At 52.1% G+C, this 14,641-nt stretch overlaps 1 protein-coding gene across 7 annotated transcripts in view; it reads right to left on the minus strand.

Moving 5' to 3' along the window:
* Positions 1-186: 186 nt before the first annotated feature.
* Positions 187-14,641, minus strand: part of Spata13 (spermatogenesis associated 13) — a 289,653-nt gene continuing 275,198 nt past the window's right edge. For all 7 annotated transcript variants that reach the window (XM_063232518.1, XM_063232520.1, XM_063232521.1 and 4 more), the window contains 8 exons: positions 14,270-14,449; positions 13,749-13,934; positions 12,056-12,235; positions 10,498-10,730; positions 7,542-7,671; positions 5,323-5,695; positions 3,858-3,932; positions 187-3,660 (listed from right to left, as the gene is read on the minus strand). In XM_063232518.1, coding sequence (XP_063088588.1) covers positions 3,485-3,660; positions 3,858-3,932; positions 5,323-5,695; positions 7,542-7,671; positions 10,498-10,730; positions 12,056-12,235; positions 13,749-13,934; positions 14,270-14,449 — 1,533 coding nt within the window. In that variant the 3' untranslated portion in view covers positions 187-3,484. The remainder of the gene's footprint in view (positions 3,661-3,857; positions 3,933-5,322; positions 5,696-7,541; positions 7,672-10,497; positions 10,731-12,055; positions 12,236-13,748; positions 13,935-14,269; positions 14,450-14,641) is intronic.

Genomic DNA, 14,641 nt, shown 5'->3' on the forward strand with positions numbered 1-14,641 from the left:
GGTTAGGCGCCTAGGGCTAGAGCAACACCTTCAGCAGAGGATCCTGCCTAAGGGGCAGCTGGGGCATCACAGGGGCACATGGGCATCTTCTGGTCACTCATCCATTGTCATCCCTGGTAACAGCTGCTACTATAAACCAGCACTTCCAGAACTGGAGCTAGAACTATTCAAATGAAGTACTAGACATTTATTGCAAATTAACTTTAATATACAAAACAAATATAGACTCAGCATTTACAAGAAATCACTCAAATAACATTGTAAATAATTTTTTTCTTTTTTACAAAAAAAGCATTCAACAAAAATACACATGAAGTTACAGCAGTCTTATGGATCAGACTTCAGCTGACAAAGCCACGTCACTAGTTCACAAGTGTCACCTGACTTACACAGATGACATCATCTGTATGGGGATAAGGGAAAAGGTTACCAAAAACTCTGCGTGGTAGACAAGAAATCGCATAAGGTGCTAATATGTACCCCCCAAATTATTACAGAATCATTCAAAGTATTTCCTAAATACAAATGTTAATGCCTATGCCCTGACTAAAAGTAGCAATGAAACGGATGCTGGAGCTGAATAAGTTCGTGTAAAATATGGAAGCATTTCTTCCCCCTCCAAGACCAGTTAGAAGAAAGTTCCCACTTATTTCTTCCTTAAGTCTTTTGAACTCCAAGTTCATTGCATCCCGAAAACAAACAGCATTAGCCGAGAGCATTTTAACAGAGAGCTGTTTGTAGGTTAAGCCTCTCACACGGGAGACTTTGCTTGCTTAACCCAGAAGCGAGTCCAGCGTGCAAACCACCAGAAAGACCTTTCTGCATATGTGCTGGCACCACCTGCTGAGGGACACTTCTCTCCTCTCCTCTCCTATGGAATAATAAGCAGATCCTCCTGTCAGCTCTGGGCAATCAGGAAGCTTTATTCTGTCAAGGAAACACTGAGGAATGTCAGTAACGGAGGCACCCGGGGATTTCTACCTGGCAAGTTGCTGGATCACCTGGCACCTTCTTACAGATGATTCCTATTGTGAATTGAATTTTGAATTCAGTGTAACTTTGCTTTGTGTAAAGGCAACAGCAAAGTGCAATGTGGGTCAAACCTTCAACTGGATTAGGTATAAAAGGCACGGTATTTACAAATGGCTTTTGATGGTGGGGCCTGTTTTCAGCTACAGAGTCAGATGTGCCAGCAGGAACAAGAATCAGACTAAGGAAAACAAGCCCGTCGCTAGTATCCCATGAAGGCTCGGGCAGACTGCTGGCCATTTTCTTTCTAGTGGCCAAGGACACAGAATGTTACTTCTTCGGATTTTCCAAATATTCTTTACAATTCCTTATAACCTACTATGAAGTTAATGTATGTTTTAGGTTATGATCAAAATTGACATGGCTGCTTTTGGCCCAAGACCATTTCAGCTGTCTTAACAGAGCTGACAAAATCTGAAACTTAAAGAACAAAGGGACCCAGGGGAGGGGAGGGTGGCAATTCCCCAAGACATTCACACACAATCCAGGTGGAAGATGCGACTTAAGTTGACTAGGAACTTTGGCAAACTGAAAATGAAAATACTTCAGGACTTCAATCTCTGCAGAAGTCTGGCACCTGGAACCCAAGCCAGATACACCGACTTTCTAGAAGTAAAGTGTGTTCTACCCTTTAAAAAATATATCAGCATTATTCAAAAGTACTTGACAACCTAAGTAGGATCTACCCAGGACAGATATTTGATCGACTGCTTCTCATACTGTATAAATCTGACCGGAGCAACTCTGGGTCTTGAACTGAGCTTAATAAAAATATGTTTTTGTGTTTGATTCTGTTCGGAAGTCCACGGAGGTAGGTGGGAACCAGAAGTAAGGGCTCAGCTGAAAAGTACACTAGGTCTGGTCACAAAGCTTAAAGCATTTCTTCACTGTCCATTAGTAAATATTAGCAAATGGAAGCTCTGTGACTGCCTCTGCTGGAGTTCAATACTCACTGAAAATGTAACATAAACAAGTAATTCTCTTTACTTCTTTAAAGCATTTTCTATATTACATTAAAAAAACTGTTCAAAATTACTGTACAAAGGAACATATCTACTTAGCAATGAAAAGCATGTTAAGTAGTTTCCAAAATATATCATTACATTTTGTTAGTAAAAGTGTCAGTTATGTAAATGCAACCGACTCTCTCTCACACACACACACACACACACACACACACACACACACACATGCCTGCTTCTGTACAGGAAGCCACCGCACCACTACTGTCTTGGGACCTGTAGTGGGGAAGTCCAGAGGGGCTGCCCCGGGGCTGCTGGCCCCAGGGCCATGCTCCCTGTCAGAAACAAGGCTGTGAGGCACAGTGGTCCTGAATGGCCACACGATGCCCTAAGGAGGGACCCAGGATGATGCACGCTGTCATCTCCGTCAGCCAGGAGGAGGCAGATGGAGACCCCAGGAACCACATTGTGGAGCTAACACCTTTGTCTCTTGACACTGTTACACTTGTTTATTCTCAAGCACGGGCCAAGGATTCAGAAAAGACAACACAGCAAAATAAAACTCATTTTGCAAGACTAGCACACAAACACGAACTCGTCCCAACAGTCCACAAGTGTGTGCCACCGTGACACACAGCCAGTCACTGGGTAGAACAGAACACAAGGTCTCTCTCTTCCAGATACGGTTAAAAGGTATTTGCATCAAACTTTACAGTGTGGACACAGAGAAGATTACTGTCCGCGGGTACTGGCTTGAGTGGCTTCCTGCCGTTGTAGCCCCCTCTCCAGGCCTCGGCGTTGTCGCAGGGCTCTGCAGGAACCTGCCGCGTGCCAGGCCAGTGCTGTCCCATGCGGCCCTCTCGGGCTTCTGTGACACAGGTGGCTGCAAACCCCAGGTTTGCTTGCTCCACCCTGGAGTTTCGCTTAGAAGTCTGTCTTTGAACTTCCGTCGGTGGGGACATGGTCGAAGCCTGGCAAGCGGCAGTGCCTGACCCAGACGGCAGCCTCCGCCCGCAGAGCCCTGATGCGGCCAGCTGTCGAGGGCAGGTAGCTCTGTTTCCAGCCTGGGAAGCGGAATCTCCTAAGAGGAAGCCCACGCTGTCGTTCGGCCACCGTGTGCACTTGGATGGCACCCAGGGCACTGTGGCACAGTCCGAAGTGCCACAGCGCAAGCGTGTGCTCTGGGGTGGCCAGGAGAGGCGGGCACGCTGAGCCCGGGGGTCGGTCCTCCGAGATCCCACACGGAAGCGGCTGGAACTGTGGCAGGAGGGCGCTGGCTTGTCCATTGTCGCCTCGAGGCTCCCTGCCCAGGTGACATGGCTCCCAGGTGGCCATGGGTACCCCTCTGGGAAAGGTGGAGCTGCGCGTCTTGATGCTTCAGAGGACTGGGGCACCTCCTCTCCTGCACTGACACCCGTAAAGGAGTTCTCGCCCCAGGTGGCACCGCACACCCAGGAGACGGGGTGGCGCCCTCCCTCCCGCCAGCCTGGCTGCTACTTCCGGAAGGGTGTCAGCTTGTGGAAGGTGTGCCAGAAGAGTGACGGCTTCTGCTTGGGCTCGGCCAGGGCGAAGACCTGCTGCTGGGGCACGCTGGGGGGCACAGTGACGTGGCGCTGGTGCAGGGGGTGCAGGCTCTGGGGCAGCGGGGCCGCAGGGCGGCTGCCGTAGCCTGGATTGGGAGGAGGAGAACAGGAGGCAAGGATCAGACGGGGGAGCCGGAGCGCCGGGGCTCTTGCGGCTCAGTGATGCTCTGTGGATGCAGGGCACTGGGGATGACGCTGAGGACACTGGGCTCGGCCCCACGTCCTTCACGGGACACACTGACAGGTTAGACAGACAGACAGGTAGAAGCCTTCCCACCCTTACCTTTGGCCTTTCCCTGCCTGGCCTTCTGAGCATTTAACATGGCAAGCTTCTTTTGGTTTTCTGAGATTTCCATTCCTGGATTGAGAAAAGAAGTGGTGTCTGTGGAGAGCCCAAGCTGAGGGTTACCTGGGACCGGTGTGGCATGGGTGGGGGACAGAGGATGGGGTGGGGGGCAGTGAGGTTAGCCTGCTGGGAGGTCCAGCCAGCTGGGATGTGCAAGGGAAGACTTGCAGGAGAGTGGCCACATAGGGCGCCCTGGACGGCCCTGCGGCACCAGCTCCGGGGGCAGCGGGCACGGGGAGGCACCCGTAGGAGGAGCTGCCTCGGGCCTGGGCCACAGGGCTGCTCGGTGCCTGTCCAGACTCCTCCTGTTGTGTCCGTTGCAGGGGATAGGGTGCTCACATTCCACGTGTCCTGGGTGAGCACAGTGAGAGCACGCAGCCTCGGGAACCCAGGGCAGACAAGCAGTGGTGGCCCAGTTTGCAGGATGCACTCCACCAGGGTTGGCCCTGGGATCCCCTGCTTCTCAGCCTGACTCCTGCCCACAGCCAGCGTCTTTCTGGCTCACACCCAAAGCCTCTGGGCTTGTCTGGGCTCCATGGACCCTGCTCAGAGGCCTCTCCAGGCTCCACCCACACAATATGCAGTGGAATTTCCTTTCTGCCTCGAAGACGAGCAGGGCTGAAAATGCCTCCGTCAGAGTGGACACAACTGCGGGACCTTGAAATCCAATCATTCCACTGAGGATTGACTTCAGGACCTGCACCAGGCAGTAAGATGTGACCAGGACAGCTGGGATTTTGTGGGTGTCATCTACATCTTAACAACTGTCCTCCACACCTACCTGAAAAACCACGCCCAGGTCAAGGCCCAAGCTGACTGCTGGTAGGCGGCAGTGCTGAGAGTTAGCTGTCCTCTTGGTTAAAGGACACCCTGTGCACAGCGCCCTGGGACAGACGGCCCTGGGGAGCCCCTATGCAGAGGCTCTGGGAGGACAAACCTGCTTCGGACAGCAGTGAGCCTGACCTCTGAGGGCCGAGGACAAAACCCGCGCCTGCCTGGAGTGGGTGGCTGATTAGGGGCAAAGCAGAGAGAACACTACAGCTCCTCCTGGTCTCCTGCCTCGCTCCATCATCCCCACTGGGCCCGGGGACCAGGTGGGGGCTGCTCTTCCACACTGGACCACAGGCCTGCTGTGCCCTGGGGCTTTACAGACACCATGTCTATGTGCAGCAGGGATTCCCACTGGCGTGGGAAACAATGAACAAATGCTGCTGCAGGAACTGTGCCGGTGAGAGCCTAACACATGCGATCAGAAGTACTTAGGGCCTGCAGACCTTTCTCTTCTGCCCAGGGCTGGGCTTCCGTTCTGAGGGAGAGGGCTAGGGGCAGACCAGGCACATGGGGTGGAGGAGAAAGTGAAAAAGCAGAGGCACTGAGATGGCCCAAGGCCCCAGGCGCTCACCCATCTCCCGGTCCTCTTGCACCTGCCGCCTCTCATCGGCGCAGGCCTGCAGCCACCTGGCCTTGTCTTCCTGCTTCCGGGCACAGAACAGGTGCACCTCGTCTGTGGTCCTGCTGAGCAGCTTGAAGGCATTTCTCACGCTGAGGTTCCAGTCCTTGTCCCTCCCGTCCTCCACGTTCACGATATCCATCTGGTCCATGTCCACGCGGCCTTTGTAATACAGCATGTCCCGGCGCAGCAGGTCTTTCTTGCAGGACACCAGCTGGTGGTCAAACAGGAAGAACATTCTCTGCTGGCTCTTGCCTTGCTTGGTGAAACAGGTCAGTTCTCCAGAGTGGATCAGCTCTGAGCTCCGGTCGAGAATGTTGTGGCCCTGCAAAGATGAAAACGTGCTGTCTGGCTCTCCCAGGTCTGAGTCCTGCCAGAGTCAGGGATCCAGAAGGGCCCCTGGCAGACAACCTGTCTTGGATTTTCCAGTGAGCTGACACCACCGATGCTGACCTCATGGTATGGGGGGACAGGGCCTTGAAGGCAACAAACCGGTGAACTCTTGGCAAAACTTCCCTAATGTCAGAGTCCCACGTGGGAAGGAAAGACAGACTTACAGAATTTACACTGGCTTTAACCCAGTGCTACCTCAGAGCCTGTTTTATAAGATTTTATTCTGCTTTAATCCCAGGCATTAACTATGTTCTTTGGAGTCAAAAAAGGCTGGACTCCAGAATAGTTCTTTTATTCACCTGCCTGTGGCCATTCTGTGCCCTGGACTCCTCACTTAGGGAATAAGAGCAAGGCCCAGTGATCTCTGCTGTCCACTCATGCTCCAGCAGCCTGCCAGGTCCTTGAAATGCAAGCATTTCTCACCATTCTAATCTACTTCAGTTAAAATTCCAGCTGCTCACTCCAAACTCCCAATCCTCTGAGACCATCACTGGACGTAGGATAAAGCCCCCTTGCCAGGCCTGGTGGTGCATGCCTATCATCGGGGAATGAGGCAGCAGCAGCTCAAGTCAGGGAACCTTAGCGGGCCCTGCCTCAGGAATTAGAAAATTAAAGAAGGTCTGGGGATGTAGCCAGGTTTGAAGGTTCTGATTTCCAACCCCAGTACTAAAAAACAAAAACAAACAAACAAACAAAAACTTTACTTGGTCTACAAACAATGTGAAGCCCAGTGTAGTGGTGTATACCTGTAATCTCAACACTTTGGAGGCTGAGGCAGGAGGATTGCTGTGCGTTTAAGGCCAGCCTGAACCACATGTCTCAAAAAACCAAAACCAAAACAAATGAAACCAAAACAAACAAACAAACAAACAAACCAACAGCTTGCTTGTTCTTAGCTAAATCTTGGAAACAGCCCAAATGCCCAACAACTGATGAATGGATAGAAGGTGTGGTTTCTATGCAGTGCAATGCTACTTTGCCACAAGAGTACCCCTGAGACACTGCTAGCTAAATGGCTGCACCTTGAGGCCATAGTCTTAAGTGAAATAAGTGGGGCACACATGTGTAAACGGCACACTGTCTCCTACATGTGGGAAACTGTAAGTTTATGGAAGCTCTTGTGGTTTTTTTTGGACCTCACACGTGCCAGGCAGGTGCTTACACCACTGAGCTAAACCCCCAGCTCCCTGAAAGTCTAAATGAGGACCAAAATGTATGACAGATACTGGGAAATAGGAAGAAAATGTTCAAGTGAGAAGGTGAGTAAGGAGGGGTGGGAGAAAGGAAGGGACAACAACCACAGGAACAAAAGAATAAAAGGAAAAGGGAAACAATGCTTATGGAGGGGAGGAGGGGTTGAAGGGAGGACGGAAGGGGGGTGGGAAGAAGCCAGACATAGCATAGGTACAAACTGTCTCTGATGACTTATCATTATGAATACCTACAGTATTCATAACTGATTGAAAAAAAACTGCAAAAAATAAGAGTGAAAAACAATTAGAAAAAATTAAACAAACTCAGTCCTGCTGCCTTCTAGATCCGCGAGCCTGGCAAACTCCCCGCCCTTCTGTGCTTGGCAGGGCCCGTTGGCTCAGGCAGAGAGGACCCTTCTCCTGGGAGCTGATTTGAGGCTGGGGTGGGGGCGGTGGACCGCTCCCCTGAGTGAGATGCCTCAGGACGCTCAGATCGTGAACAGGATGGCAGAGCAAGCCTCCGGCAGGGCGCAGAGCAGACAGTTGTGAATGGCATCGGTGTGTGTGTGCCTGTGTGCCGCTCACCTCCCAGCCCACGATGGACACCTGCCACTGCGCAATCTTGTTGACGCTCTCCAGCTTGCGTTTGCGCTCGTTGATCAGACAGGCCACCTTCTTCATGGCCTCGTAGGCTGCCTTGATGTCACCGTAATCCCTGCAACACGAAGGTTCGTTTCGATCACATCACACACAACTTGCAGGTGAGGATGCAGACCTAGCGTGCTCACTGCTCCCTAGAAAGAGCAGCATCGGAGCAACAGCTCGTTTCCTCCCTTGTCTCTCTGTGAATGGACTAGAGCCTGCGTAGGTTAAGGAGCTGCAGAATGCAAGGCCGAATGTTCTGGAATGAGAATATTTTCATTCTTTTTCCCAAAATCACAATGAAGGAAAGTGGTGGCATAAGAAACTAAGTGACGGTGACCATGGGTTATTTCTGTTCATACAGTCATCATTGCTTTGATTCTGCCATAACCAGTTTTGCGATATGGAGTGCTTTAAAAATCACCGCTCATTTCAAGAGCTCCTGTATGAGTCTCACCGCTCACCCTGCTCAGGAAGGGAGCCAGGAGGCCATGTCTGCAGTGGAGAGCTACCTGTCCTTGCTAGGAGCATCCACCTCATCAGCAGCCCTTCACTTCTGGGCTTTATGGGTACTGGAGTCAGATCAGAACAGGAAGTTCTCCCCAAGATGGGTGTGGTGGTGCAGGCCTGTACTCCTAGCACTTGGGAAGCCGAAGCAGGAGGATCACCGTGAGTTTCAGGCCAGCCTGGGCTGCCTAGTGAGTTCAAGGCCAATGTGAAGAAAGACCCTGTCTCAAAACAAATAATTAAAAAATACAAATAGAACCCCCCAATAGGCCTGTGGCCCCACACATTTTGAGAAAACTGAAACCATATTTCTCATTCACGCACAGGTTAGAGCACAGTGACTACTGCCTGGCAGTGTTTTGTCCAGGGTGTGCCCTGCATTAGTATTTTTGGAACATGGAAACCAATTGCCTGGCTTACAATGGGTTAAAATTTTACTTTCCTATAGTGACATGCAGGACGGGGACACAAGGGTCTCCAGCAGCCTGAATTAAACCCTCCTGCACAGGTGGGAGGGCGGGGAAGCCTTTCGAGCAGATGCTGGGGCCCGGTTACCAAGTACAGTGGCACTCAGCTCCTGGGGGCCCCACACAGCCCCACTCAGCAGACTTTGCTGTCTTTGGGCGGCAGCTTATTCCTACAGGAGCAGAGCAGAAAGGAGGACGAAAAGATACATGGGGAACGGCCCAGAATACCGGGACCAAAACCTCTGCGGGGGGCCTCCAACAATGAAAAAAAAAAGCAAAGTAAGATTTCTGGTATGATCTTAGAAATGAGGAGAATATAACTGTATTTGAAATTTTTGTTGTTTTATGTACGACAAGGAAACACGCCTTTTGTCGTTTCTGTTAAAATTATCATTAGCTTTGGAAGCAGCCAAAATCTGCAAAATGCTCACAGGAAAAAAAAAAGGCCAGTGGAAGGAAATCACCCTTAGTGGGGCCTGGGGCGCTGGCCACCACCTTCGCCCTGGAGTCTGGGCTGCCTGCACCTCTCAGACCCTGCTCCCTAACACGTTCCCATGCGCACACCCCACACTCCATGCCCATCGGAGGGCCGGTGGCAGGAACCTGGAATTCTCTTTGTTTTTCCCTAGTTCCTTCTCATGATGTCTTTTCATTCTTTAAAAAAAAATGACTACAAAAATTTGACTTCTCTAATTTTTTCCGCAGAATATTTTCTGACCTTTTTTTTGTATCAGAGAGAGGCAGGGAAGGAGGGAGGGAGAGGAGGGCAGAGAGTTGAACTTTTCCCTTTCACCCGTTTCAATGCATACTTTCCTGTTACCCTTCAGCCTAATGGCTTCAGTGAACCCCGGCCTGTGCTCTGCTGCTCAGTGGCTGGCTGCTGTAACTCCCTGCAGTCTGCACCGAGATTCCCTTTCTGAGCCTGGCTTCTCCTCGGCGCGCAGGCCACAGAGGGGTGTGTGAAGAGCCCACGCCAAGCTGTAGGGCACCTTGTGACCACCCCTGTGGGTACAGCAGCCCCCTCATCCCATCCCCTGAGGCTTCTCTTAGCTGTCATCAGCTGTAGCTTGAAAACACTGGATGGGAAATTCTAGAAATAACTCGTGTTTTTAGAGCGCTCATTACAGAACCTTGTAATTGTTCTATGTTATTATTAGTTATTGCTCCTAGACTCTTACTGTGACTAATTCATACCTTAGACTTTATTACAGGGATGCATGCAGAGGAAAAAAGTGAGTCTAAACAGAGATGAGGACAGATATTCCTTGTTTAGTGATCTACCTGTTTAATGACTCTTCGTCTTGTGGCCCATTAATCAGACCTACCCCTGTTTTTTTTGGTAAGATCTGTCAAGTTTATTTGTCGAGGCTCCATAGGCCTTGTTTATTCAGTCCTGTAAGTTTGCTGATTAGTTTTATGTTCTCTTCTACACTGCAGTGCTGCATATAAGTCATGCAAATAAAAGCAAAGCCATCAAGTTGGAGTTTCCCTTGACCATTTCTTTGTCCTGAATACTGTAATGTACACACTATATAAAACTCCTCGTTTAATGCAGGACCAGAACTTGGTTGTTAAACAAGGACTGTGCCATCTGTAGTTTCAGCCGTGTACTGGGATTTCTGGATGGTAACCCTCTAATAAAGGAGGAAACTACTATAATTTTCTTTCTTTTCTTTTGGGGGGCGGTGGGGTGAGACGGGCCTCACTACCTAGTCCAGGCTGTCCTTGAACTGCTCTGGCCGAGCTCTCCTGAGCAGTAGGAGTTACAGATGTGTACCACTATGCCTGGCTCTATCCCTTTTTCGTATCTCTGGAGTCTCTTCAAATAATGCGTTTCTGGAGTTGACAATCTTAAGGGAAGTTTCAGTGCACTCATAGGGAAGTTTCCTCAAAGAGCTCTGGACAGCCTGGGGAGGCGGCCTCACCTGTGCTCCGTCGTCGTGTACTTGAGCAGCTCCGCCAGCTGCAGGGGGTACTTGCAGATCTTCTGCACGGGGGTGAGGAGGAAGCCGTCCAGGGCGATGTCGATCATCTGCTGCAGCAGGCGGCAGGCCTCAAAGAAGTGCCGGTACTTGCCCTGCTTCATGAGGTTGGAGAGCTCCACGCAGGCGCCGGGGTGGTTGTTGCAGTACTCAGAATAGATGGCAAAGCCCTCTTGCTGGAAGGGAAACCTGTGCTGTCAGGTCACAGGGGCACCCAAGGGGATGCTCCTGGGAGGCAGGGAGTGGGTGCTCTCCGGCAGGACGGGTGTGAAATCCCAGGGGCCACACTACACTGCCACACTTTCATGCCTGAAAAGAGCAGGGGCTCGAGCGCGGGCTCAGGCACCATCATCTGGGTCCTCTTCTGGTGGGTGGAAGGAGCTGGGTGTTTCGCCACCCTGTCTCCGCCAGCTGTGACCTGAGGCAGCAGAGGAGGAAGGAGCTGCCCAGGGGCCAGGTCTGGAGCCACCCCTCACTTTGCACTGACTCAGGCCTCCACCTCCTCCCACAGGTCTCCCACCCAGCTGCACCAGCTGGGCCTCACTTCCGCGTCTGTTGCCTGTCACCCTCCTGAAGGCCACCTGCCCTCTTGAACCTGGGCCTTAGTGAGTCTCCCCTGCTCCCTGCCTGGCTGTGGCTCCCCTCCCTCCGCCTACCCTCCAGGGCTGGGCAGAAATGGGCTCCCAAGGCCCCACCCTTGGGCCCTGCTCCACGTCCCTAAAAGCTGCTGTTCTCCCACCATGGGCCATGAGGTCACCCATGCACTGCCCAGCCCTCTTCCCAGCTGCCCTTCCCTCCTGCCCAGGGTGCAGGCTGGGCAGCTGTCTAAACCCCACCCTCTGTTTCCTTACAAAACACTTTCCTAAGCCACCTGGTAATTCTCGCAACCCAAAGCCCTACAGGTACTTCTGACTGCCGCTGTTCCTTGGACACCCACAACCAGTCTCGTCAGACTCCTCAGAGACACCCATTTCACCGAGTCTCTTTTCCGGTCTTCTGGCTCACCATCTGGCCAGGCCCAGCTCAGTGTCTTCCTGGCAGTGGCCACACTGCGTCTAGGATTCGCTAGCTTGCGCCCTGGCCTTGCTCACCTCCAAAGCTGCTCCCCACTGCATCCCTACAGAATCCTGCTGCTCTTGGTGCCCGTGATGGGCCCCTGGCACTCACATGCTCATCTTTCTGCCAGGTCCTCTCTGCTGCTTCTAGAAAGCCACTGGGCCCAGCACCTGGCAAGTGAGGGACATTCTGCTCTGTCATCACGATCGCTCCATGACTACTTCTTCAGAAATCTTTTGGTGTTAAACAGTAATGATCACCTGTAAGGGATGGGCCGCCCCCGGGTCTGTTTCCTCATCTGTCAAAGGCCAAGGGCAGCCATTGTCCCCAAGGTAGGGCAGCAGCCACTTCAAGAAACCATAGAGGGGCCTCTCTTTGTAACAAGGCTACATTTCAAACTGTTTCACAGGATGTTACTAAGGAGGACGCAAGGCGACATACGTACGTGCTGCAGAAAGCAGGACCCTATTTCACTGAGGTGAGGTTCCTCTTTGTTGTACTTTTTCTCAAGATCTTTCAGGAACTGTCTTTGGAATCTGTAAATATCTTCAATGTTGCCAAAAATAGTGGCTAATTGTGCAACCGTGAACATCCCCGTGTGCTTGCGGCACTGTCGAACGTAGCCCTGGAGGACACAAAGGCAGATCCTTTACTTATCTAGGGATTTAAAGTTCTAGAAGCTACTTATAAATGCCAGCCTTTCAAATACCAGAGCCTAAAATTTAGTTTTGCCACCCTTTTTCAAGACCATTAAGATGCTCTGTTCTCTCATCCCTAAATTCCATTTCGCGGCTGAGACTTGTCGGCACAGAATGTCACTGCCTGCTGACTATCGAAAGCAGCTCTGCCGATGGCACCTCATGGCCGGGAGCCAAGAACATCTGCCCTGAAGGTCCCACTGTCACCAGCCTTCTCCACAAAGCCCGAGTGTGTGCGTCCTTAATCAGAGGCCGGACCCACTGGAGCCACAGCAGACGTGCTACGCTGTGGCTTCCCAGGAGTTAGCAGGACAGGAAGCAGCGGCCACACGGCTGTTAACAGCTACTGCCAAAATAGCATCATGCATTTGAACAGACTACACAAACCATTTCATAGCATATAGTACCAACTTTTAACATGGATCTTAACAGGAAAACAATACAAGGTAATAGTATGGGCTCTGGAGCAGATTGGCTAGGTTTAAGTACCAACTAAATCAACTAAATCACATGACCACTCTGCCTCAGTTTCTCCATCTCCAGTGTGTAACGATTATTGGACTTCCCTAAAGTGCCACCGTCAGGATCTTGTTAGTCACCCACTGATGCAGGATGAGTGCAGAACAGTCACAGCTGAACAGATGGTGTGAACCTCAGCACCAACGACCAGGACAGCTGGACTGGTCAGGCTGGCAGAGCCCCTGCACAGGGCAGCACACAGACAAGATCCATGAAAACAAACAACAACAACAACAACAACAACAACAACAACAACAAAGCCCATACAGCTAGGTGTAGAGCGCACACCTGTAATCCCAGCCCTATGGGAGGCAGAGGCAGGAGGATTGCAAGTTCCAGCCCAGCCTGGGCCGCTCGGCAAGACCTTGTTTCAAAACAACACCACCAACACCAACAACAAAAAAGATCTGTCAAAGGCCAAGTTCCATTCACTTTCCAGTACCACAAAAAACTAGGAAAGAAAAACAACACAGGGCAGTTCTCTGAACTCAGAGCTGTAGGATAAAATGGGGTGCTGACCACCCTGATACTGTAGAATGCAGCTATGGACATTCCCAGATAAAACTCCTATTTCACTGGGTGTCTAAATGACTCAGCACCTCATCGGAGTCTGTGATCAACGCTGGGGTGTCAGGGTGCTGGGAACCTTCGGCTGTCAGAGCTGCCTTCTGTGGAGGTCCTGCCCTCAGACACCTTGAGGGCTGACCCTGGAGTCGCTTGAGGGGCACCCACAGGAGGGGACCCACAGCCGGTACCACGGCAGCTCAGAGAGCTGCAGTGATGACACTGGGCCACACTGAAGGAGCCTGCTGAGGGCCTAGCACCCCGGGTGCAGGGGGGCGAAGCGGGCGTGGGGGAGGTAGGGACACGTGGATGGGCAGGGTGCGCACTCAGGGCTTGCCGAGGCCGGGCCCACCTCACCTCGCAGATGTCTTTGAGGTGCTTGATGTATACCCGCTCGCTGCTCATGATCTCCTGGATGACGTTGGTCCGCATCTGCTGCTTGCTCTCTGCGTGCTTGTGGGGGCTAGGGTCCACGCCGCCCTCCTGCTCCTCACCGTGGCCGCTACTGGAACTCTCTGGCGGCTCTTCCTGGTTGACACGAAGCTGCAGGAGACAGGAGACAGGGACAGGTGGCTTGGGGATCGAGAGGCAGCACCAGGAGAAAGGCAGGAGACTCCTGGCTCTTGCCTCTCCAGAGCCAGTTGGGGGCAGCCTGGCCATGGCCTCCGTGTTCCTGTACCTGGCAGAGCTGCTGTGATGCCAAGCAGCAAGGCTGCCCTCAGTACGATAGCTGTGCGCCTGCCCAGCAGACTGCAGTGAAGTCTGGTGGGCACACGGGATTACAGACAACTACAACGGAGCTGGGCCTGCATGGTGACAGCTGAGGTGACTCTACCCCCTGGTCCCTGATGCCCCGAGAGCTCTCAGCCACCCCTTACCCTGACGAAGCTCGCGGGGAACCAGGCTTCCTTGTCCTCATTCCGGCCCCACCACCAGTCCTTGTTGGAAGCATCCAGGACCTGGATGACGTCGCCAGCCTTGAAGCCCAGCTCCTGGTCATCCATGGTCACATGGTCCCACAGGGCCTCTGCACAGACCACGCTGCCATCGCCGATCAGCTGAGAGGAGACAGGGGGTACACGGAGCCTGAAAACAGGTGGCTGGGCGAGCAGGCGGGGATGCATGGGGGCATCCCTCAACCCCTTGCTCTTTCTTACACAAAATAAACCTAACAGGGAAAAACACGCACACAGGGTGTCTCTGACCCACTCACAAAAGTAAACCCAAGTCCACCTTTAAGATATGGCTCC

Source organism: Cavia porcellus, unplaced genomic scaffold (genome assembly GCF_034190915.1).
Source record: "Cavia porcellus strain 051 isolate PalLab524CR breed Dunkin Hartley unplaced genomic scaffold, mCavPor4.1 scaffold_21, whole genome shotgun sequence".
Taxonomy (NCBI): domain Eukaryota; kingdom Metazoa; phylum Chordata; class Mammalia; order Rodentia; family Caviidae; genus Cavia; species Cavia porcellus.